The sequence below is a fragment of the Artemia sp. Qi Xiang Cuo genome, chromosome 1 (assembly GCF_049724085.1).
Source record: "Artemia sp. Qi Xiang Cuo chromosome 1, ASM4972408v1, whole genome shotgun sequence".
In the NCBI taxonomy this organism is placed as follows: domain Eukaryota; kingdom Metazoa; phylum Arthropoda; class Branchiopoda; order Anostraca; family Artemiidae; genus Artemia; species Artemia sp. Qi Xiang Cuo.
The window spans coordinates 38,686,790-38,709,732 of NC_142794.1; the positions used below are offsets into that span (position 1 = coordinate 38,686,790).

Genomic DNA, 22,943 nt, shown 5'->3' on the forward strand with positions numbered 1-22,943 from the left:
CACTACCAATCCTCACACTGTTTGGCACTAATTGAGGTAAAAAAAAAAAAAAAAAAAAAAAAAAAAAAAAAAAAACATATGAATCAAAATCATAACAACCCTTAGCAACCTACGGAAATCAAGTCTAACCATCTGGTCTAGAATCTTACCTGATAGTCTTTCCCATGTTAGTGGAAGCTGGTGTCTGAGCGAGAAGCCAGACTGAGTTGATGGTTTCCTTGGTCGTTGAAACATACCTGTGTTACGAGTACCATATTGATGACGTTCAGAAACGGAACATAAGATATTATGCAGGCAATCTGGTGCTACATCATTCAAAATATCGAACATTAACTGTGCTCTATAGAACTCAAATAGACCAGAAATCGGTAGTATATGTCAACTCTGATACAGATCCCTCACCGAAGAACGAGAATCATTATTAGAAAGAATCCTGATAGCCCCACTCTGGAGAACATGTAACTGCCTAAGATGTAGAATGAATGTTGATGACCACACTGAACAACAGTAAAGTAAACAGGGGTGTACCAGCGAAAAATAAATAAGACGCAGTATTCTAACAGGAAAGAAATGCTTTAATTTACGCATCATTCCAACATTACGGGCCACTTTAGAAGATGCACACTGTATATGTTCTACAAACGAGAGGGTCTCATCCAGAATAACTCCCAGGTATTTCACCGTACTTTTCCGAGACGGACCAGCATTCAGGGATGTTAACCATGGCTAGTAATTCTTAGATCTCCCATAAATAATCCAGTTAGTTTTATTAAAAGGGATAGCCAGTTTGTTCGATGTCATCCATCGTTCAACATTATGCAGGTCATCTTCTAACAATCCGACTAACTCTTGCTCCGTACCAGCAATAATCGTGAGATTTGTGTCATCTCCGAACAATACAAGGACCTACTTTGGGCCTCTGAAATCTGAACTTAGGTCATTTGTTAGGCCAGACACTGCGTTGCAAAGGTCGTTAATATAAACATCAAACAACAGTGGACCGAGTGGAGATCCTTGAGGAACACCGCACTGGATTCAGTAACGGCAAGACGCAATACCTCCTACTTCCATAAATATTGACCTATCTGCTAGATAAGATTCAAATAACTTAATCACATTACCACGGACACCACAATTCCTAAGCTTCCCTAGCAAAATCTGGTGGTCAATGGTATCGAAAGCTTTCAGTATATCTAAAAATAGTGTAGTGCCCTTTTCAATATTGAGAGTGATTGAAGGATGGATACCCCCCAAAACCTTGTATTGTTCCAAAAAGTATCTGACAGATTTTTTGAAATGGTGATTTGTTGTCGTAGAAACTTCGAAAAAGGTTCATTTGATTGGAAATTGAAAGGGATAGTGCCCTTTTGCTTGGTCAAATGTGATTGAAGGGCAACAACCCCCCCCCCCGCCCCTCCCTACGCCCATCAATTCCCAAAACACATCAAATCAAAATTTTTAGATAGCCATTTTGTTCAGTGTAGCTGAAAGGTCTGGAAATTATGTCTTTGACAACCCTAATACCTTCTCAAGACCAAAACATAATTTGTACTTTCCTAAAAAAAATGGCTCTGGATTGTCAGTCAAATATACATATAGGCTACTGATATATATTCCTTAAAATTATAATAATTTTTATTTATTAAAGTAAAAAGTAAAACATTTTAAATGTATTTTGTCGTTCAATGTCATAGGATGAAAGGATTAGATCGGATTTTCAGTCTTCAAAGGAAAAGTGAACGCAAAACAGACATTTTGGTTTAAAAAAAAAACGAAAGAGAAGATAAGTTTGTTCTAGAATAAAATCAACAACAGATAATTATATATTATAGCTATAAAACTAATATATTAAGAAATTTATATTTTTTTGATGTGCTGCATTACTGATATTTTGAGATAACCATTTGTTCAAGAGCAGTCCAAAGATCATATAGCTAGGCCTTTGGGATTGACACAACCCCCCAGAGTCTGGGGGCCAGGGCTGTAAGTGATGTCCCGAGGGCATATAAGCTGTTTATGGAAGGTGTGGTTGTTTGATCTTTAAAGGAAGCTCATTTGATTGGAAATGTATAGGTCTAGTTCTTCTTTAAGAGTCAAAATTGACGTAGGACAACTACTCCCCCCCTGGCAACCTGTTTTCTCCAAACGCATCCAATCAAAATTGTGAGATAGCCATTTTGTTCATAATAGTCCAAAGAGCATATAACAATGGCTTCAAGGTGGACACAACCCTCCAGAGCCCAGGTGCAAGGGTTGTAAGTTATGCCCCGGGCATATAAGGTTCTTATTGAAAGAATGGTTGTATAAACTTCGGATCGGATGGGGCTCATTCGATTGGAAGTCGAAGATCTAGTGCCCTTTTTAAGAGTCAAAAGTGAAAGGAGGACAACCCCCACAGTCGTCAGTTTCAGGCCTGTAAATTTGGCTATTCGTCCATTGCTTACATACAGTACATGTCACTGAGAAAGGTATTCATGTTTGAGCTTCATTTTCCAAAAAGACAAAGGGAAAACAGGTGAGCCTTTCAGAGATGTTGCGGAGAGTACTGAACTAAATCAAAACATGTTATGTGTTTACAGATTGTTAAAAGGGCGTAACTCATGAATGACTAGGTATATCAATTTGGAACTTTCAGGAAATGATAAAGGACATGATCAAAAAGGGAATATTTGTATGCTACCACTGCAACTACAATTACCACAAGTCCCCGGCGTCGCACCTATAAGAGAAGGCCGACGCGATCATTGTTAACCAGAAACATTTATTTTTTTATCAGATATTCCTTAAAGTCTTAACAATTTTTAATTTATTAAAGTTAAAAAAGTTAAAATATTTTAAACGTATTTTGTTTATTTAAATCATACAAAAAATAACCGAATAAAACTCAAAACGAGCAAAAATTAACATGAGTAGGGCTGACAACCCCCATGCCTTCTCAAGACCAGAACATAATTTGTACTTTACTGAAAACAAATATATTTAAAATGTTTTCACTTTGTATTTACTTGTTTAAAATATTTTACTAGATATATCAAGGGGAAAGTCCTCCCCCTTGCACTCCAATTACAGCGCGAGTGTCTGTTGCCCTTTTTAAGATTAAAGAGATTAGAGGGCAAGCAGCCGTTCTCTCAAGCCCATTCATCTCCAAACACATCAGGTCAAAATTTTGAGACAGTAGTTTTGTTCCGAATAGTGGAACGGTCAAGCAACTATGTCTTTAGGGATATTAGGCATGTCAACCACTACAATTATGCAATGGGTCGATTACTCTTTAAAACTGTATAATTGATTATACTAAAATGTTGCTCTAAAAATAAGTCAAAGGCATTGTGTTAAATGGTTGCTAATTAGACACCTCAGCAATATATCGAGAACTACTGGGGGTATTAAGTTGGAACTTTTGCGGATACTACTATTACTACTTCTGCTCGTACAATTTAAATAAATAAATAGAGTGTAAGTGTATCCAGGTTGTCAAAGAACATAGATAAAATCTTTTGGTAATGATATTAAGTTTTATTTTCAATGTCAACTTCAGAAGCTATAAAATTAAATTAAAAAATAATGTGTGTCAGGATTAAAACTTCTTGAATAAGTTTTTCCAACATACAAATAGCATCCCAAACTATGGATTTTTATAGAAGAAAACTGAAAAGATATACAATATTTCTTTTTTCCATGAAAAAGACTATGTCAACAAAAAACGAAAAGAAATTAATTAAAAAAAACTTCCTAGAAAACAAGTTTTTCAAAGAAAGGTGAAGAGCTCCATCAAGCCAAGAATGAGCAAAATTGAAGTCAAATAATCTTCCAAGCGTAAAACTACCACAAATCACTATCAATAAACAAATGAGACTCAAAACGAGCAAAAATTAACATTAGGGCTGATAACCCCTAGGCCTTCTCAAGGCAAGAACACAATTTGCACTTTACTGAAAACAAATTATGCTTGAAATGTTTTCACCTTTCTTACTTCCAGAAATGAAAAATTATCAAAACCTTAACAAATAAATTTCAGTATATGTCAATTTAACTGACAATCCACGGTCATTTTTTTTTTTTTTCAGTAATAAATTAATGCTGATATAAGCTTTTCAAAGATATTTCTCGTCATTCCAATTTTTCGCCTTTATAGTACAAATTTGGCATTTAAATCAGGGATAGACGCATGTCATTCCCAAATCTTGTTTTTTTTTATCGATAGGTGTGAATACGGTTTTGTTCGGATATCAGAAAAAAACAACAGTCAACTTAAATACGATAAAATGTCAAATTCAATAAAATATTGAATTATCTGATCATCAAGGTTTTGAATACCAGTTCAGCTTGAAAAACATGGTTTTCAATGATTTACCGGCTTAAAATAAAACATAACAGTTACAGTGCCTCAAGAATGCGGGTTTTCTTTCATTATTGGAGCACCAAACTACGCTTTTGTCCCAAAGAGGACCAAGGTGTTATCGATTAAAAATTCTGAGATAAGCAATCGGTTTAAAAGTATGAAAAACACGTATTGAGCTTCCCAGATGGAGAAGAAGTAATGCAGGACAGTAGCGCATTGGTTCCTGAAAAGACGCCTAGTCAATACAAGATAAATGGTTAATATGGACATATATCTTAATGCTTGATCTGACGAAGTTGATTCATAGATTTCTCATAAAATTATGTTTAGCGGTGTATAATTGCACATCATCTATCACGAAGGATGGGCGTTGGGTTATTGTGCAGAAGTGGAGGGGGCGAGGATTACCCACTCTCAGCACCTATGTACGCAGTTGGCACGTGCAAAGCGTTTCAAGCCTGGCGGGACTGTACCAAGCGTGGCGGAAATGTGCCAAGCAAAGGGGATATGGGCCTAGCCTGGTACAAGGACATGTCGTTAACCATCATAGGAAATTGGGAATGTATATTACACACTTGTTGAGTTAAGTATTATTAACTCTGTTTAAAAAGGTGATGAACTAGCATCATGGTGTAAACAAACAAAAAAAAATCATAAATAAAACTTATATTGTTTCTCACTTAAAAATTATAAATTAAACACTGGGCAACACTAAACATATCAAAACTAATGATCGGTTAAAGAATAACGAATTAAACTTGCCAAAAAGATAAACCTGTGAGGTAGTTTGCTACTAAGAGAAAGGTATTCGTATACACTTTAACACTTGATTCCAATACAACAACAACAAAAAGTAAAAATGGTTCAACCAACATTTTTTAGATGCTGATTTGCTGGTAAACAAGCTGGCCGAAAAGGCCAAACGTTTTTAGTTTTTTGTTGATTTTTAACGGCTGGGTCGATTTATATCTACATTTAAAATATTATGGTTTAAGCCTAAGGTAGCATGGATAGCTTTACCAAATATTAAAATTTAGTTTTAAATCTGAATTGCAACCCAAAAATTAAGTTCTAGCGAGGCCTATAAGGGTTCATTGTATGATTCATTTACTATATTTTTTTCCTTAGTTCCATTTCATATGGAACAAGTGGTCGTATAAAATTTGGAGAGGATAAATTAAATCGGAAATTGAAAGTTCTAGCGTCCTTTTAAGATACAAAACCGAACAGAGGGCACCCCCCTCAACCACCACGCCTTTTTAAGCTGTCATCCTCCAAAGACATCCGAACAAAATTTTGGGATGGCCACATTGTTCAAATTTGTCTAAAGGTCAAACAACTATGGCTCCGAAGATGACATGTTCCCCCACATCCTTTGAGCCAAGGCCTGTAAGTTATGCAAATTTCCCGTTGTTTACACACATGGCTTGTTATTGAGAAAGGGGGCATGTTTGATCATGGTCTCAAAAAAAAAGTTTAGGATATCGAAGTGAAACTTCCAGGAGATATTAAGGTAGAATTTCAACAGAATCAAAACACACTATGAGCATAGCCTACTAGTTGTCAAAAGGGCTTATTAATAATATCTCCGGAACGGCCAAGTGTTAAGTTGAAACTTTCGGGGCATACTGAGGGGGATGTTAAAAACTGTTTGGAGGGTAATCAGTTCACGCACGCCCCTTTTAGCTGCCCTCCACTAAATACATCGGACCAAATTTTGAGATGGCCATTTTGTTCAAATAGTCTAAATATCAAATAGCTATGCCTCCGGGGATGACGTCACCCCCCCAGAGCCCCTGGAGAAAGGGCACTAAGCTATGCAAGTTCTCCATTGTTTATACATAGGATTTGTTATTGAGGAAGGGGGCCACGTTTTTTTCCGTGTCTCCAAAAAGGCTTAGGGTACAGTATTAAGGTAAAACTTTCCGGAATTGGTGAGGGGAATGTTGAACAGAATAAAAAAAAAATAATATGAGCATGGTTACCAAAAGGGCATATCTGTAATGTCTTGAGAACGGCTGAGGGCATTAAGCTGAAACTTTAGTGTACATTGGGGTGACGGGGGTGTTGAAAACTAATTAGAGGCCAATCAGCCCCCATCTTGCTCCTTTTTTATCTCCCTCCCCTAAACACAGATCAGAATTTTGAAATAACCATTTTGTTCAAAATAGTGAAAAGCCAAATAACTATTCCTCTGGGGATGTCATGCCCCCAATATCCCATGGGGCAACAGTTGTAAATTGTTTTAATTTTCCTATTGTTTACAAACAGGATTTATTATAGGGAAAGGGAGGGACGTTTGACCCTTGGCGTGTCTAAAAAAGCTAAGGTACTAAGATGACAAGTTCAGGGCAGGTCGAAGAGGATATTTCAAAGTGATTGGATGCCAACCGTCTATTCCCCTCCTCGCCCATTTCAAATTCTCCCCTCAACACTGAAAAAAATTTAGAGATTACCACTTTTAAGAATAATTTTAAGGTCCAATAACTACACTTCCGATAATGACACGACCCCCCCCCCCAGCTCTCTGGGCAAGCGTTGTAAATTATGCAGTTTGTCCATTATTTACATATAGGATCTATTAACGGAAAAGGTTTTTTTTTATCCTGGGTGTATCTGCAATCCCTTGGGAACGGCTGAAGAATGGGCACTAATACAAATATATCTAAAAAAAACAATCCACAGTTTTGTAGTAGAAAATTGAAACAACTACAGTAGGGTTCTCTGGTATGGTGAATTTTATGGTGTGACTTTCGTTAGATTCCTGGACTTTTAGGGGGTGTTTCCCTCTTTTTGGAAAATAAGGCAAATATTCTCAGGTTTTTATCTTTTGATGGTTCTAAACTGAATTAACTTAATATATTCGGAATCAGCATAATAAGTTGATTCTTTTGATGTACCTATTGATATAAAACATCCATTTTTTAGAGATTTGGTTAATAGGCCTATTGAGCAATGATGCTCCTTACAACAGTTCGTTACCATGAACTGTTCAATTCTAAATGCATATAAAGGAAAAATTTTCTTCTTGTTTTCTCACATATATACAAAAATATGAAGCAACCTATCTACTCTTCATACTTATTGAGGAGGAAATGCCAACATATAATGAGGACATGTAGGCTACTCGGATTCATATTTAATCGGTGTCACCTACAATAAAATTGTAGTTTTTTGTAGTACAAGTAAAGAGCAATGTTAAAACTTAATATCAGAAGAAATCACTTAAATGCTGCAACCTATGTATCTATGGATAAACTCCCAATACTTTACATGTAAAAATTTATATATCCTGCCCCTTTCATCTATATCTCTTTTCTAGTGATTTGTAATTTGAAATCATTTTATACAAAACTACAACATTGGCTAATAAGTCAAATTACAAATTATCTTCATGTGACAAAATTAACCAGAAACTTGAAAGAAAGAAGATAGCACTTCAATTTGTACACTTTAGAATAGGGAGATTCCAATAGAAGGATTTGAAAATGCTTCTTCTAAAAATGTACATGGCAATCTATATAATTTGACACTTGGCTCACTGCATAGTCTGGTGCAGCAAAAAAATAAAGGGAATAGACCTTTTTCTTTGGTTGAAATCTTTAGGCACATTTTCCAAATTTTGAATATATTTGAACTTTTCCCAAAAATTTTCATAATGAGACTTTGCATGAACCTTACAAGGATTCCAATTCCCAAGTGTATAGCTATTCTATTATTTTATTGCAGCGTGTTTCAAAACCCATGCAATTTCTTAATTATAGGTATTCTCTTGCATCTGCACACAATTGTATCAACAATGGGAAAAGTCATAGAGCATACTGCCCCAATTAAAGCTACAAAATCATTACCAGGAACACCTGGAATACACTACCCCATGATGTCAGATGTAATTGAAACAGAATTTCGTTGCCAAAGAGGAAAACGTGGATACTTTGCTGACAAGGATGCAGACTGTCAAGTAGGCTGTACCAATAGATTTTGTGAATTTTAGTTTGGGCTGAAAGTTGTCATTGCTCTTTAAAAAAAGGAAAAGCAGTTGAGATTTAGCAAAATTTTGAGATGGTGCAAAGGCATTTGCTCAGGATCATCTACAAAGAGAGCAAAATTCCATACTCCTTCCTCCTTAAATCCGCATGTACTACCAAGTTAAAAGAAAGGAGAGAACAAATTTGTTTGCGTTTTGCTAAATCGGCAACATCTAATCCTTGTATTGAGGACATCTTTCCTGATTTACACGGCCACATAAGACCCTGACTCCCCTACTTAACTTCCTTGGCAATTCCAACGTATTCACTGATCCATACAGTTACTGAGAGGTTCCTGAAAAGTTTCATCCCCTCTATTCTGGAGCGCCTGAATAATTCCTGAATTATCTCTTGCACCAAAATTAACCCCTCTGTCCTTTATTTTACTTGTTGGTGTATGCTCACAATAATCATGCATCATTTTTTTCTCTTTATCTTTGGTCACCTTTACTGTGAAATTTTGTGATATTTATTTATGCTATATTTCATTTTTGACCTTTAATTTTAAATCCTTTGACCTTTAATTGTATTCCTTTTTTTAAATGTAAATATTTCTTTTTGACAGTTAATTTGACTTGATTTTAGGTTTTTTTTTTTTTACTTTTAGGTATTTGACTTTGAATGGGAATTTGGCAATGTTTTTCTTCTTGCCTGTGATTTTTTTTTATCCCCCACCCTTTCTTCTTCTATTTTTACCATTATATGCACAAAGTTCATTTTAGTTCTTGGACTTGAATTTTTTTTTTTTTTTGCATTAAATTTTTATTGACCATTTTTATGCTTGATTGGTGTTTATTTTCTTGCTGTATTATTTGTTTATTTTTTTTGCTTTTTCTTTGCAAATTTGGCTCTATTTGAGCTTGTGATAGCCATTGGAAAATAAATATTATTTGTACCTTATCTTATCTAAATAACAATTACAAAAAAAAGCACTACTTTACAATCTGTTTACACAAGAAAACATTTTTTTTTTTTTTTTTTTTTTAATACAAAACTATAGCTCTCTCAATTTTGACTCAATGTAATATAATCATTATTTAATAAGAGGTGTTTGCACTGATAAACCAGGTTCTTTAAGCAAGGTTTAGAATTATTAGTGAAACAAAAAAAGAAAAACAATATAAACTGATTATTGGATTGCAAAATGTGGAACAACAAAATTAAAATTATATTTTAAATTCTTAAATTTTTTTTTTTTAATTCTATTAAGCATCGACATAAAAAAATATGAGAAATAAGAATTCCAACATTAAAAAACCAAATCTTATCCAGTGAGAGGGGAAGGTACCATCATTCTCCTCTTTTGAATTGACCCAAAAAATCAGACAGAAAAATTTCCAAAGCCAAAATGAATTAATTGCAGAGTGAATCTGACATAGGCAATTGTTAACTATATTCAAATTAAATACTCAGTTTAGTTCATTGGCAAAAATGAAATTATACTTATATATTTATCACATATAACTAATATTGCATAATTATATACTTCAATATCATTATTCTTCATTATTCATGTACAATTGCTATGACCACAAATGCACTTCATGAAATCTAAAAAAAAAATTGTGAATTTCTTGACAAGATGAGACTTATTCCTCAAAAATATCTACTACATGCCTAGATGGGTTGACTTCACATTTTTGAGTCAACAAACACAAAAAAACAAGCAAAGATAATAGAGCTAATCAAAATGTCAAAGGGTTGCTAAAAAATGTCCAAAAACTTAAACCTTGTAGGAATAAAAGGGACTAAATCAAATAAAAGTATAAGTACAAATTTAGTCTTGTGACTAAAAAATACAAAACACAATTTAGTAAAAAAAAAAGAAGACTATAAAAAGAAATCTACAAATTGGCAAAATAAAAACAAAACAACTGAAAGGTAAACAGGGAGTGGGGGCACTGAATTCACTTACTTAACATATCAGCTATGTACAGAACAAAAGTTTGTCTATAACTCCCAGAGGAAAAATTTATTGGTGTATGGAGGAGGATTAGTGTTAAAGCAGAAAAAGGGAGGGAAAATTGAGTTGGGAAAGCAACTTTGTCTGGGGGTTATGGAGGGTATTGTTGCCAAAACACCAGGAAATTCTTATCCGCCTTTCCTTAAGGGTGACCAAATTGGCTCTCTGAAGAACAGACTTTACCCTATTTAAAGATAGTTCTTAAGCACCTTTTTGTTGGATTGTCTTTATTATGTCCAACAATTCATTAAAGCTGCCAGGATGACAAACAGGAAAGGCTTACTCAAGGATTGGATGTACAAATGATGTACTATCACAGCATATTAGGGCTGTGATCAGTGGACACAGAAATTGCAAGCTATAATCACAGAGCTGTTCCCCTTTTACCCCTGGTACTCAATATATTATCAGACATATTTCATCTGCCAAAGGGTCCATAGTTGTAGGCTATAGCTAAAAGTTCTTGGAGACTATTGTGGTTCAAAAAATTATATCTATCTAATTTTTTGACAAGAGACAACTTTTTTTAGCAGGGCTGTTGTGTTGGTAAGTTATCTAATTGTTGAAGTGATGATTAGCTGTCTAACTACTGGGTATCTTATCCTATTTAAAGTTTTAATGAAAAGTAAGAATACAAATGTAAATTGACAATTATACAAGAAGTTAATAAAATTTCATAAGCTACTTCAGTTTATTCAGCATATAGGCTAAATTATTTGAAAAGAGCTTTCAAACTAGGTCTAGATATCATTTGGCCTTCAATGTAAAGTGATACTCAAACAAACACAAGGGAAGCTGATAGGCAAGCCTATAAACTAAGTAGGTTTTTGTTTTCTTTGCTCCACACTTGTCAAATCATATATTCTTTGAAAGTTCTCTGTCTTTTAAATATGATTATGGGATAATTTGCTTTACCTAGACATAGAGATCCAAATAAGCCCACGGTAAAATTCTACTTTAGTTACTTTAGGCTATCTTGGAAAGGGGTTGGGTTAGGAAAATGAAACTTTCAGGGATGGATGTACATGCTAAGGTATGGGTCAATATATACCAAATCATATTATTGAGTTAGGACTAAAGTTAATACACCATTAGATGCATTTTTTTATTCTTATTACGATTATAATAAGAATTTATATAGGAATTTAATTTCAGCCCCCCCCCCCCCTATATAGGCTATACCTAACCTAACCTAACCCTGAATTGGCATATAGAGGGGGGGCTAGAATTCATTTCCAATAGAAATGCTTATTATATTCGTAATCAGCATAAAAAAAGCATCAAATGGTGTATTCACTTTAATCCTAACTCAATAATATGATTTTGTATATATTGACCTAGGTCAATATATACCAAATCATATTATTGAGTTAAGACTAAAGTGAATGCACCATTTGATGCTTTTTTGGTCAATATATACAAAATCATATTATTGAGTTAGGCCTGAATTGAGTTAACCCTGAATTGGCATATATAGGGGGGGGGGGGGCTGAAATTCATTTCCAATAGAAATGCTTAGGCTATTATATTTGTAATCAGCATAAAAAAAGAAATTGAATGGTGTATTCACTTTAGTCCTAACTCAATAATATGATTTTGTATATATTGACTGCCTTTTTTATGCTGATTACAAATATAATAAGCATTTCTATTGGAAATGAATTTCAGCCCCCCCCTATATAGGCTATACCTAACCCAACCTAACCTAACCCTGAATTGGCATATATAGGTGGGGGCTGAAATTCATTTCCAATAGAAATGCTTATTATATTTGTAATCAGCATAAAAAAAGCATCAAATGGTGTATTCACTTTAGTCCTAACTCAATAATATGATTTCGTATATATTGACCAAGGTATGTCCCGGGAAGGTACTTTGAAGTACTTACCTCCATTCCTCCCCCCCCCCTCGGTATAATGGTAAATTACTGCACATTACTAGTTGTTTTAACTCATATTTCATCCTATATTACGGTAAGACACCCAGTAGTCGGCCACCTGCCTATTCTTGGACATAATCTTTTATACTATTTTAATCACTATTTACAATGAGCCATTTGTATGTCCGAGTTTAGGCAGAACTGTCACTTGTTAGTAAATTCGAAAATAGGAAGCGCTGTACAAGTGAAACTATTTGAATTAGTAACCTACTTGTTCAGAAATTCTTCAGAAATTTTTTGATACAAAAATTAAGTTTCTAGGTGGTATAATACAGTAATTAGAGTAGTTTAAATGTCAAAAAGTTTTCAAAGTGATTAAAGTGTCCGACTACTGGGTGTCTTACCCTACTATCATAATTATAAATCACTGGGTAAAATTCTACTTTAGCTATCTTGGAAAAGGTTTAGGTTAGGAAAATGAAACTTTCAGGGATGGATCTATAGGCTAAAGTATGTACTGGGAAGGTATTTTGAAGTACCTACCTCCACTCCTTCTCCCTCTGGAGGGTCCTGACCTTTAAAAATCGGTGTTTCATAAAAGTGAAACCTTGCAAAATAGATTTTCTGCTTAAATGAAGTTTAACAAAACTGTTTTCAGCTTCACAGCTTTGGATATAAGCAGTATGATGATCTATTTGAATTTGCACACCGCTGGTTGAGCGTATCAAATAGTTCATGGTAATGAATCAAACAGTTCGTGGCAACGAACTGTAAGTAAGGAGCGACCCGGCTCAATAGTAACCGAAAATCTAAAAAAACGGAATTTTGATACCACTAGATACATCAAAAGAATCAGATTTTAATGCTGATTTAAAATATACAAGTTTCACTAAGTTTAGTCCTACCCAACAAAAGTTACGCACCTGAGAAAATTTGCCTGATTTTCGAAAAAAGGGGGAAACACCAACTAAAAGTTATAGAACCTTAATGAAAGTCACACCGTCAGATTCAGCGTATCAGAGAACCCTACAGTTGAGGTTTCAAACTCCTATCTAAAAAATGTGGAATTTTGTATTTTTTGCCAGAAGATCACGGATTTGTACTTTACTGAAAAAAGTTCTTTTACATGTTTTTACTTTTACAACTTTAAGAAATCAAAAATTAATCAAGATATTAAGGAATAAATAGCAGCATATATATATTAAACTGACAATGCACATTTTTTCAGTAAATTCATTTGAATTTTTTTTTGTAAAGTACAAATTATATTCTGGCTCTTAAAAATCATAGGGTTTAAAATCCTACTCAGATTTATTTCTGCTCGTTTTGAGTTTGACTTATTTTAATTTATGTTGTTTTTTTTTGGTTTCATTTATTTATTATAACTGATTTGTGATAGTTTTATGCTTGGTAGATTATTTGATTCTATTTTTTTCATTTTTGGTTTAATGGAGTTCTTTAGTGTTTTTTTTTTAAAAACCTATTTTGTACAAAAATTGTTTTGAAATTGTAGTAAAGAGCGACCTAGCCTATTAGTTACAGAATCTGACATGAAAATGGCCATATAATACAGAATGCTGGTTACAACTTACTAATAATAATCTAAGTGCAATAAGCAGTATTGCACTTTTTATGCTGATTACAAATATATGAATTGGAATTCTCCATCAAAAGCAACAAGCCTGACAAAATTTCCCGGATTTCTGCAATAGCGAGGAAACACCCTCAAATAGTCAAAGACTCTTAATGAAAATCACACCATCACATTCAACGTGTCAGATGACCATGATGTTGAGGTTTCTAGCTCCTATCTGCAAAAATGTGGAATTTTGTATTTTTGCCAGAAGGAAAATCCTTGATGTGTGTTTGTTTTCCAGTAATTATCGCTCCAAGACAATGGTTCTAGGAGACTGGGAGATGTCTCATTCAAACGGGAATTAAAAGTGATAGTGTCTGTTAAGTGACCAAAAAGATTGGAGGTAACCCCCCCCCCCCTTCCCACACCCCCTGTCTCCCAAAGCCATCCAATTAAAATTTTAGATACCCCTTCTGTTCAGCATAGTTGAAAGATCCAATAACTATGCCTCTGAGGATAACCTACCCCCCAGATCCCCTGGGGAAAGGGCTGTAAGTTATGATAATGCTCATTGTTTACATATAGTATTTGTTATTGGAGAGTGTATAAACATCTCAGCAGAAAAGGATTTTTGAGGGAGAATTTTCCGTGGAAGGGAAGTTTCTGGGGTAAATTGTCTAGGAGAAATATTAGACGAGGCAAATCTGTCGGAATTCTTAGAAGGAACTTTTTTGTCTTGCTTTTTCTTCGTCGACTTAATTTTACACATGGAGATGTTCCAAGGGAATAGTCAGGGGAAGTTTGCAGTGAGGTTGCAATTGTCTGGGGGATTTTTTTGTAGGGTGGTTTGCCACGAGGGATATTCTCCTTGGAGGTGGGGGGGTCTCCCCGGAATAAAATGTCATTCAGGGGAATATCTGGGAAAAGTTCTTAAAAGAGGGGATTTCCGGCATGATTTGAAAAACAACCTGAAAAGAGGTTTTAATAAAATTTTGTTGAGGTTTAGTTTATAGATTTATAGGTTCTAATAAATTTTTGTTGAGGTTTAGTTTATAAAAAAAAGGAAAAAGGGAAAAAAAAGAAATGGCAAGGAAAGTGATTAAGTTCGATTTTAGTGCAATGCCAGATAATGTATTGAAAAAACTACCGCATTCGAGTATCCACCGATTCCTGATGTCGATTGGCCTGAATTCACAAAACGTACACGCGATTGACGGAGATGATGCAAATAGGTTTGGTAAAGTGCGAGTAATAATGCAAAGCCCTGTACTGGCAGAAGAATGGGTTCGAAGACTAAAGGCAATGGAGTTGAAAATTATTTTCCAAAACGGAAAACGCCCACACGTGATCCATCTCAAACGAATTCCGGGGGAAGCAACCGACCATGGTATAAAAACAGCACTGCAAGGTTATGGGCTTGTGGTGAATGTTAGAAGGAAAACTTTTCAAGGGGATGGTTTTATGCCTGTTTTTAACGGGAAGGGAACAGCCCTGATGTATTTGGAAGTAGCGATCCCACCGTCCGTAAAGATCTTGACAGAGGATAAAATGCAGGTTTTCAGAAAAAACCATAGTCAGAGAGGATAAAACGATGGTCAGCCTAAAATGTGTTACATTTGCTATCAGGAGGGCCATGAAGCCCTATTATGCCCAAGAAAAAAAAAACAATAGAGGAAGTAGAAACCCAAGCGTAGTGCTCACAGATCAGTCCTTGGAAAACGGTAGAAACTTTAATGTCTGGTTTACCTTCCCACAAAAAATTGCAAGCCTTTTAGATGGACAGCTGGCAAGTTTGAGCCCCATGGAGGCGGTGAGCCTGGTACTGGGGGTGACAGGGTCATCAGAAACGGAAAAGACTCGCACAGGAAACTCGAAAGCACAAGATAAAACCCGGGAAAAAGAGCGGGAAGTAGCTTTTGTGAAAGAAAAGGAAATGACAGAGCCTAAGGGAGAGAGTTCGAAAAGAGTTGAAGTAGGGGTGAAGGATGTAAGGGGCATCGCCCACCTGAGTAGTCTGAGAGGATTTAAGGAGCCAGAGGCAAAATCAACCCAATCCTCAAAACGAACGTTAAGTAGCCTATCTTTATCGTCAACTACAAGGGAAAAAACGAGCGAAAATAAGACTGAAAGAAGTGCGCTGCCAAAGAGGCGGAAGAAACACGGACAAAAATAAATGAGATTTGCGACGCTGAACGTTAACGGGATAAAACAGGAAAAACGACAGAGGTTAGATATACTGTGTCTCCAAGAATCAGATACAGTAAAGATAAGAAATATTGAAACACAGAGATTCCACTACATTGCTGGAGGACTCCGACCTGACAGAGAATACATAGTGAACGAAAGATTTAAGGATATTAGTTGAACACTGCGTTTTCAAGAGGATGGTGAAGTGAGCAGCATTTGCTGGAAAGGAGTGGTTTTTGTAAATGTGCATTTGCCTTCAGGCATAAATAAAGCAAGAGAAAGACAGTTGGTAATAAAAAACCCTCTTCCACGATATTTAAGAACTGGTCCGCTATTACTGTTGGGCGACTTTAACTATGTTTTAGAAGAAAAAGACATTTTGAGTTCAGGCCGGAAAAATATTTAAAGGAAGATTAGCATCGAATTAAAAGAAGTGGTTAAAACATGGAAACTGGTAGACGAGTGGCAAGAAATAGGAATGGAGAGGGGTTTCACGAGAATAGAAAAAAGGGACAGCACGAGGATCGACAGGGTTTATTGTTGGAATGATGGAATGGAAAAAACAATTAGAAAATATCGCCGTGCCTTTCTTTGACCACTGTGCACTACTGGTAAATATAAAGCTAGAGGATATCGAATATATTTCGCTACCCATGAAGTGACCTATCCGGCGAATGGATATTAGTTCCCTCCAGGGAAATTATAAAGAAGAAATAAAAAAAGGAGTAAGAAGGCTTCTAGCCAGTTACCAAGAATCGAGTCACCTAGTGTAATTTTGGTTGAATTTTAAAAGAAAAATAGGAGTCTTCCTGCGCGATAAAAAAAAAGAGTCAGAATGCCAAAGAAACGCAAATAAAAGGTACATGCACAGAGTGTTAAACGACTTAAAGAAAGAAGTAGAAGTGGGAGAGTCTGTATGGCTCGAATATGAGCAAATTAAGAGAGCAATAAAAGAACTCGAGTATGGAGAGTATGAGAGATTGAAAACTCGGAATCGAATGGCAGAAATGTTTGCATCGGACCAGGTAAACCTAGACGAAAATAGCGACGAAGACCACACTGCCTTTCCATAACAAACAACAAAAGTACGAAGAACAATAGGGAAATCTTTTTTCAAGACAGTGGAGATCTTGCAAAAAGTGGAGATTTCCACTGTCTTGCAAAAAGATTTCCATATTGTTCTTCGTACTTTTGTTGTTTGGTTAGGTAAACCTAGCTTCCGTAGTTAAAGCAAGAAGAAGAAGAGAAGAAAATAGCATGAGGAAAGTAAAAAGGGAAGATGGAAAAGTAGTAGAAGAACAAAAAGAAGTGGGTGAAGCAGTGACAGAGTGGTTCAAGGGGCTGTTTAAAAGAAAGGAGACGCAAGGTGAAGAGGACCGAAATTATTTTAATGAATACCAAACGAGCCGTATGGTAAGCGAGGAGGAAAACGAAAATTTAAGGAGCCCTGTCTCGGAAGAAGAAATTGAAGCAGTTTTAAGGAAAGCTAAAAATAAAAAGTCCTCCGGTATAGACGGGCTGAGCTACGAGTTTTATTTGGAACTATGGGAAGAATTGGGGGATTTTTACGAACAAGTCGTTAACACTTTTATCACTGAGGGGTACCCGGAAGAGGAGGCAGTAATATCCCTTGTACACAAAAAGGGGGATCGATCTGATCTACGCAACTGGAGACCCATCTCCTTGCTTTGCTACAACTACAAGATCGCATCCCTAGTGCTAACAAAAAGACTAGGAAAAACAATGCCACATATACTAGGAAGCTACCAGTTCGGGGAGATAAAAGGAAGAAAAGCACAGCATATTTTGAGCGTTCAGCGCACAGCATATTTAAGAGATGTATTATATAGGAGAGATGAGATGACCCGAAAGAAAAATGAAGTGTGGAAACTTACTTATTTTTTGAGTGTGGATGTTGAGAAAGCATGTGTTTTAATGGAAAGGGAAATTTTATGGTCTTTGATGATTTTAAAGTATGGTTTACACGAGGATTTTGTTCGTATGTTCAAAAGTCTTTATCAAAAACCATTAGCTGTCGTAAATTTAAATTGCTCGCTTACAAGGAGAATTGATTTGGAGATATCGTTGAGACAGGGCAACCTGGCTTTGCCATACCTCATTGAAATATACATTGATCCCTTGTTCGAGTACTTAGAAGAATGTATAATCCGTTTACCTCTCCGTACTGAGATATGCTTAAAGGCCCTGGGGTTTATAGATGATGGAACTTTTACCTTATCAAGTGTCAAAGATGTAAAGGCAGTTCTACAAGGACTTGATTGGTATGAGAGGAGTTTTAGGGTAAACATCCACAAGGGAAAAAGCAATCTTTTACCAATACTGGAATCAGAAAATACGGAAGAAATGATGCAGGAACTTTGGATAGCGAAACTAGAAAAGGCAAAAATACTTGGAGTGACATGGACCAGCAAGATGAAGTTGGGTGAATTATGGGAAGAAAAAATACAGAAAATTGAAGGGGTGCTGGCGACAGCAAATGATATTGAAGTGTTCTTTGTTTTTCAGAGCGACATATGTAAACACATATTGTCTACCACTACTGTTCTATTTTGCGCCAGCTTTTGAGCTAGATGAAGGGAGTGTGAAGAGAATAGAAAAGATTATTTGGCGGTTTGTGTGGAGAGGAAAAATTGAAAATTTGAGCATGAAAATGCTGTTTGTACCTAGAATAAAAGGAGGAATAGGATTGGTAAATTATAGGAATGTATGCCGATCACTTTTTTGGATGAATATCATTGAGATGCTCCAAAAGGATAATGAAATTGGATATTTGGGGAGAGAATGGCTACTACCGGTCTTGAACGAAGTAGTAGAGGAACAAGTTCTGACGCTAGTGGAGGAGGCTCCAGATCAGTTAAAGGAAACAACGGAAACTTTAAGAGAATTGAGATCAAAAGGAGTGTTTCAGGACGGATTGAGTCAGCTAGAAAGAAAAAGGGTCATAGATGATTACATATGGCCCCGAGAGGACAATTTTTCATACCATGTTAAAGAAAAAGAACCGTTCATGAATTTTGATGCGGCTTTCAAAAATCTAAATGAAGTACCGTGTGACACTAAAGAAAGAGAGGTGATGTTTATGGTGATACACACCATATTACCTTACCGTGATAGAATAAGCCGTTTCCAGAAGGGTGAAATAAAGGAGTGCAACCTGTGCCATGAAATGGTGGTTGATGGTTTACAACATGAATTTATAATACATTTTTAACAAAAAATTTTTAGTTTTATTTTTGATGTTTTTAGAGGTGAGAATATAGAGATGGTGAGTTTAAATGGTAAGAAAAAAACTTATGAAGTTAGATTTTGAAAGAAAAGGTGATGAAAAGAGGCACAAAGAAATGTTATTTGTGATATGGACATGTACCCATATTTGGAAGATGAGGAAAAAGAAAAAAAAGAGTTGAGTTAGAAAGATTTAAAGGAGTAGTTAGGGGGAAAGTAGAGCTTTTGAGAAAGAATAGAAATTGAAAAGAAAGAATTGATGAGGGGTGGATAGAGAGTTTGGTAAATAGTCTTTTTTTTTTCTTTTTTAAGGCAATCAAGTAAAGTATGAATTTTATTTGGAAGGTTAAGGCTTATGGGTAATCTGTTAGATTTTTTAATTTGAGTTGTTTTGGGTTTTTAATTTGGGTTGTTGGGTTTTATTTTATGGGTTGTTTAAGTATATGTTTTATTGTTTGTTGAGGTTTTGTAAGGAAAGAATGGTTAAAATTGTATTTATTTTTTGTTTTTATTTTTTTTAAATTTCTATATATTTTTTTTATATATATATTTTTTTGATGGAAGCTTGAAGGTGTAATATAAAGTTTGGAATGTAATTGAAGCCACCGCCAAAGGATTCTCCTAAGGAGGGGGAGCATCCTATAAGCGGGACGTGCGTTTTATTTTGTTTTGTTTTTATTTGTGTTGTAGTATGCCCCGGAGAGTAAGCTGTTGTATTTGATTGCCTAAATTCATTCATTTTTAGTTGGTAAAAAGGTTTTTTTTTCTTTTTTTTTTTGAAAAATGGAGTTTATAATTAGGATTATGAAAATATCATATTGGATTAATTTAGTTTTTTAAATTTCAGAGGTATAAAGGAGGAGAAAACAGAGGAAGAGCAGTATTTTGGTGGTAGTAGTTGGTTGAATTTTGTAATTTTGTTGAATTTATTTTTTGATAGGAGAAAAATGAAGATGAAGAGTAAAAGGGAAAAAGGGATAAAAGAGGAAAAAGAAAAAAAGGAAGGGAAAATAAAAATGAAAATATAGGTAAAAATACAGAAAATGATAATGAAGGCTAATACTCCTTATTAAAAATTTTGATCATGTTAAATATTTATAGTAGCAGACCTTGTTTTCATCAATATTGTTTGGGTACCCAATTAAAAAAAAATTACATTTTTAAAATAGTGTAGATGACATTAAAGTTTTGGAAATTATGTGAAAAAGATTATTTTTGTCACCGAGAGGAGAGGAGGTGGGATTAAAAAAAAACAAAAAAAAACCTGAAATCAAATAAAGCATCGAGGAAAATTTTCCAGGCGGAATAGTCTGCAGGATATTTTCTGGGAGAGTTTTCTGCGAGGTTGGAATTGTCCGGGGGATTTTTTTTAGGGGATAGAGATTCACGCGGGAGGAATATTTCATGGAGGAATTTTCCCCAGGGGGAATTTTTCATAGAGGGGGAGGCAGATTTCCCGGCATTGTTTGAAAAATAGTCAGAAGTTAAAAAAAAAGTTTTTTCAACTGATTGTAAGGAACAAAATTAGAACTTAAAACAAACGGAAATTATTCGGTACATGAGGGGGGCTATTCTTCTTCAATATCCCGCTCTTCACGTTCAAGCTTGACTTTTTGTCCCAAATCTTTGTGGATTACTTTGGAAACACAAGGGCCGTTTCATTGGAATAAAAAGGTTTTCGTAAGTACTAAAAACTTTAGAAGGAATAAGATATATGGAATAGCTTCTGCTCGTTTTAAGTCTTATTCTTGCTCCTTACTTTCAGTTAAAAAAACTTCTTTTTTATTTAATCTTGTGAAAAACGGATGGCCGTTTAAAGGATTCTACCAATCTATTAGCATGCGATTCTGCAACGTTTACAGTCTCCAATCGGAAAACTACCAAACCAGAACTGGTAAACAAAGTATCCAGTTAACAGGGTGACCAGACGTCCCGCGTTGTGCGGGACAGTCCCGGATTCCGAAACCTCGCCCTGCATTCGAAAACGTCCCGCAAAATGTCCTGCTTTTTTAAAAAGATTCAAAAAGATTAAAACATTTTTAGATTAAAAAAAATAGAATTACTTTAATAAGTTTAATATTTTTTCCCCATATATTCAGAAAAATGTTTTAATCTCAATGAAAATGTTTTGATAAGAGCAGACAAAGGATTTGCCCTATTGCTTTCAAGTGTGATTTATTGTACTATAAGGTAAACCCCTAGCCAAGATGCTTGGGGCAGCTTGCCCTGGTTGCCCTCCCTGCCCCTGAATGGATCTGAATTCAAAGTAGGCTATATATATTTACACTCTAGGGTGGGGGGGGTTCAAAGTTCTTTTCTGACACAAAGGAATGTTATAGGCTATTTGAAATCAGAAGGCTATGAAATTCTTGTTCTAAAAGTATGCCTATTCATAAGTGACCTTATTTGTGAGTTAATTACTAAATTTACCATTTTCTTTGGAATAAAAATTCCCAGGACAAATATTTTGCCTTAGTAAGTAAGCAACTGTAACTGAAATAAATCATCAATTTTAAAATTAGACCTTAGTGAAAGCAGGATTGTCTACAAGAACAAACCAAGCCTGAGAGAAAAAACTTATAAATGTAGCTACGTAAGTCTTACTTAGTAAGACTACCGCAACCAAAATGGAAACATGGTCTTAGGAAGAAACGCCGGTTGATTTGATTTGGGTGGAAATATTTACATTTTTTGAAAAGGAAACCATTCCGTACAACAATTTAGCGTTACTTGTAGAGTTTTTCCTAAGTCTGCCTGGCACAAACGCAGCTTTAGAAAAAGTTTTTTCTTTGATAAATAACTTTTGGACTGATGAAAAATCACAATTGGAACTGGACACACTGAAATCTTCTGTGTTTGTCAAATTTAACGGAAAGAAACCGTGTGATGAGTTTAAGAAGGAAATTGAAAACAATGTTGTATTTCTAAAAAAGGTGCATTCATCAGCCAAATATGAATAAAATAAAAATATAATGACATAAGACGATAAAAGTTTAAGAAACATTTATGAGTGTTTTTATGAAACCACACACACTTCCTACTCCTTCCATCGCTCTTCAAATTTTGGTATGTCCCGCATTGGGTCTGAGAAAATCTGGTCACCCTAACTTAAATCGAAGTTGCAGATTGGCATTGAGGATTTAAAGAATATGCCAAACGCGCTTATTGTCCAACTCTGTGTGTTTTCAATTAACTATCCATATTCTCGCCGTAGATTATGAAGAGAAAAGCAAATTCTAAAATCTAGTTGCGGAAAGCATTGCAAATAAATTTTACTCTGGCATAATATTTGAATAGTTGAAACGGTGGAAATTTACAACCCATTTTCAACTGGTAATTTATGAAATTTATTTGGAACTTTCCCATTCTTATGATTCGACCTTACCTTCTCTATCCTTCCCAACAGTGAAGGCCAGACGTCAGATACCCATGGGGCTTATCAAAGAAATTAACACCAAACACATAAAAGAAAACAAAATCGTAAAAAAAACAACAAAAGTACGAAGAAACAATAGGGAAATCTTTTTGCAAGACAGTGGAGATAATTTGAATGAATATTTCGGCCCTATGTCAAAGGGCCGTCCCTAGCAAAACAAAAATATATGAAAGAACAAAAGACTCACAACAACATGCGACCAATAAAACCAAAAAATAAAAATTTTTCAAAGCAGTCCTAGCATCCTTACTTCAGCGAAGTTCAACCAGGACTGATAAAAAGTAAG

General features: G+C 35.2%; 2 protein-coding genes across 3 annotated transcripts in view; one reads left to right on the plus strand and one right to left on the minus strand.

Moving 5' to 3' along the window:
- The window catches only part of LOC148956286 (methyltransferase-like protein 25B), an 85,661-nt gene extending 72,823 nt beyond the window's left edge, over window positions 1–12,838 (minus strand). Inside the window, exon 1 of the mRNA XM_089102495.1 lies at window positions 12,820–12,838. The gene's annotated coding sequence lies outside the window, so the exon portion shown is untranslated. The remainder of the gene's footprint in view (window positions 1–12,819) is intronic.
- LOC148956287 (uncharacterized) overlaps window positions 1–22,943 on the plus strand; it is an 86,702-nt gene that overhangs the window by 46,543 nt on the left and 17,216 nt on the right. For both annotated transcript variants that reach the window (XM_089102426.1, XM_089102398.1), the window contains exon 2: window positions 8,107–8,303. In XM_089102426.1, the coding sequence (XP_088958552.1) occupies window positions 8,142–8,303 (162 nt within the window). In that variant the 5' untranslated portion in view covers window positions 8,107–8,141. The remainder of the gene's footprint in view (window positions 1–8,106; window positions 8,304–22,943) is intronic.